This window comes from Geospiza fortis, unplaced genomic scaffold (assembly GCF_000277835.1).
Source record: "Geospiza fortis unplaced genomic scaffold, GeoFor_1.0 scaffold102, whole genome shotgun sequence".
Lineage (NCBI taxonomy): Eukaryota > Metazoa > Chordata > Aves > Passeriformes > Thraupidae > Geospiza > Geospiza fortis.
In genome coordinates, this window is record NW_005054373.1 from 2360746 (window position 1) to 2363893 (window position 3148).

A 3148-nucleotide genomic window follows, 5' to 3' on the forward strand; every position below is an offset into this window, starting at 1 on the left:
TCTGTGCCACTCTGGGAGCAGTGGTGGGGCTGTCTGTGCCCCTGTGCCACGCTGGGAGCAGTGCTGGGGCTGTCTGTGCCACGCTGGGAGCAGAGCTGGGGCTGTCTGTGCCACACTGGGAGCAGAGCTGGGGCTGTCTGTGCCCCTGTGCCATGCTGGGAGCAGTGCTGGTGACACTCTGAGGGCAGCAAGCAAAATCCTATTAAGATAATGTCACGGCCTCTCTGTTTTACTGTGTGCAAGCCAGCCATAACATCATTAAATTACACAACAGGGAGGTGCCTGCTGCCAAGGGGCTCTGCTCGAGATAAGATGTGGGTTGAGCCGCTGCCAAAATTTGAGTTGATATGACAGGAAGTTTGGAGCGGGTTCAAGGCTTGATTCACACCAGACATGGCACTGTGCAGGTAAATCAGGGCAGGATTGATCCCTGGGGCTGTGCAGGTACCTGGCACCGTGGAATCCTGGGCAGGATGGGGCTGGAGGGGTTTGTAGCAGACAGATTTACAGCTCTTCTTGTGTTCGGGGCTGACAAGAGGAAGCCAGAGCCTGGCAGGGTGTGTAGGTGAAGTTCAGGGAACTGTTTGCAGGTTCTTAGTTCTGCCATCCCCTCCTCAGCCCTTTTGGGGAGTGGGAAGGAGCTTGAACACCAGGACACTGCTCAGGAAGCTGCTTGTTTTGTGATACCACAACTGGAACATCAGGAAAAGGAGTGAGAAGCAAGAGCTGCATCATAAAACCCCACACAGCCTGTAAGAGCCCTGAAACCAGCCTTGCTGGTCCCTCTGTCACCCACCATGTCCCTGCCAGTCTTGTCCATGGAGGCTTTGTGCCTCTTGTGCTCTTCGTGCCTCTTTGTGCCCTTTTTTGTGCCTCTTTGTGCCCTTTCTTGTGCCTCTTTGTGCCCTTTTTCGGATCCTTTGTGCCCTTTGCTGCTGCAGGTGTGGAATTTTGCTCCATGCCCTCCAGACCTCATGGATAGTCTGGATTCCAGCTCCATCTTTCAGATCCATGGGGAGAACTCACCCAGCACCATCCCCACTTTGCCATCACTCAGCAAAATTCCTCATTGGCATTAAGGACTTTTCTTCCCTGCAGCATCTTCCAGGCAGGGAACTGATCCCCAACCAGGGCTCTGGAAGCCTGGGCTGTGTGTGCAGAGATCCCCTTGTCACCCCATCCTCCAGGACAGGACATCAGGAAGGAAATACTTTAAAATGATGCCTTGGAAGCAGTTTTCTAAGCGTTTTCCCTTAGGGAAGCTTTGTTTCCATCAGAGGCTGCAGAGAGCCCGCCCTGCCCTGGGACTGCCTGGCGCTCCAGCACTGCTATTACAGCTTTCCCTCGTGGCCCTGTTGCTGGCACTGCTGAGTTTTGGGGTCCCAGATGGATCCTGGCCGTTGCAGCAGCTCAAGTACAAAGTGGCTGGGAAAGTGGCTTGGAATTCCTGTTCCTGAGCTGTTCTCCATGGAGCACATCCCACAGCACCCTGCCATCCCAGCACACCTTGGTTGTGGATTTCAACTGACAGAGAATGGGTTTAGATGGGATATTGGGGATGAATTCCTGGCTGTGAGGGTGAGCAGGCCCTGGCACAGTTGCCCAGAGCAGCTGTGGCTGCCCTGGATCCCTGGGAGGGCTCAGAAGGGACCATCCCATTCCCAAGAGTATTCCCTGCACGTCTGCTTGTGTGACCTCTCTCCCAGCAGCTGGAAGTTCCAGGATGGCAGTCCTTGTTTTCATATAACACAGGTGCTCATTCCCAGTGCTTTGGAATATCAAAAACACCTGGATGAGCCCTTCCACCTGAGCAGAGATGTCCTGCAGGTGGGCAGGGTGTGGTGGAGCTTGGCCAGGGCTGGAAGAGCCTGTGCTGTGGCTCCTTTATGTCACCCTGCATGCTGCCTGCTGAGTTTCTGTGGTTGAAATGACCCCCAAGGTATTAAAAAGTCTCTTTTTTGCCAGCCCCACGACCAGAGAAGTCGATAATCCTCAGTTCTGCTTTTCAAGGTTGTTTATTTTCTCTTATCTGTTCCATTCTTTCTCTGACCTGCTGAGATCTGTCCGGCAGGTCGGGTTGTGGCGCAGTCCCTGCCCTTGGGGTGGTGTTAGCTTTTTATACTAAGAACTACCTGGACTTTATTTACAATAATTTTCCAATATCACCTATGTTAGACAGTCTGTCTCTACTCTAAACCAATCCAGAAGTGCCACCATCACAGCAGAAAATAGAGGACAAGAAGAAGGACAGGACACACCCAGATTCTTCCACTTTGCCTCTTGAACCCCCATTCTAAAACCCCCAAAATTCTACTTTTTCACCCTGTGACAAATTAACTATCATTCTACTCAAACTCTTGTGGCTTGTAACTCCTCACACAAAGTTGGTGATTGTTTCCATGGGCTGAAATGGAAGGCACAGGTGGTTTTGACTCTGTGCCAAGGTCCCTGAGCCCCCTGCCAGGGTCTCGAGTCCTCCAGGGCAGCCAGAGCAATGTGACACTGGGGGACAGGTGGCAGGGAGCTGCACTGACTGTGTGCCTGTCCTAGGTGACCCCAGGCCTGGAGGGACAGGAGGGGGAGCTGCAGGTGAAGGGCCCCTCGGTGTTCCGCGAGTACTGGAACAGACCCAAGGAGAGCGCGGACGCCTTCACGCCCGACGGATGGTTCCGGACAGGTATGGGGACAGTGCCCCTGGCACAGGGACAGGTATGGGGACAGTGCCCCTGGCACAGGGACAGGGACAGGTAGGGGAACAGTGCCCCAGCCCCAGCACAGGGACAGCAGCTCTGGGTGGATGCATGGCACTGGAGAGGGCTTGGAGCTGGGAGTGCAGGCTGGATGTGTTTCCATGCTGCCTTGGGAAGGGGCTTTGCCTGCCTTGACAATTGTGAGTCACCAAGTAATGGAGGGGAGTTTGGGATCCTTTGCTACTAAGTATGAAATGCCACAGCTTAATGTTTTCCTGGGAATTCAGCTTTGCAGACAGGTGGGATTTGTCTCAATTTACACAGGGATTGTGTCACAGAATCATTAACTACCAACTAGAGCCCCCTGAGAGGAGGGTGCGGCCAGGTGGGGGTTGGGCTCCACTTCCAGGCTACCAGTGATTTGAGGAAATGCCTCAAGCTGTGCCAGAGGAGGCTCA

At 53.8% G+C, this 3148-nt stretch overlaps 1 protein-coding gene across 3 annotated transcripts in view; it reads left to right on the forward strand.

Moving 5' to 3' along the window:
• The window catches only part of ACSF3 (acyl-CoA synthetase family member 3), a 51856-nt gene that overhangs the window by 31091 nt on the left and 17617 nt on the right, over positions 1-3148 (forward strand). For 2 of the 3 annotated variants that reach the window (XM_031060165.1, XM_005424774.3), the window contains one exon: positions 2551-2677. The exons of the other annotated variant lie outside the window; for it this stretch is intronic. In XM_031060165.1, coding sequence (XP_030916025.1) covers positions 2551-2677 — 127 coding nt within the window. The remainder of the gene's footprint in view (positions 1-2550; positions 2678-3148) is intronic. 3 annotated transcript variants of the gene reach the window in all.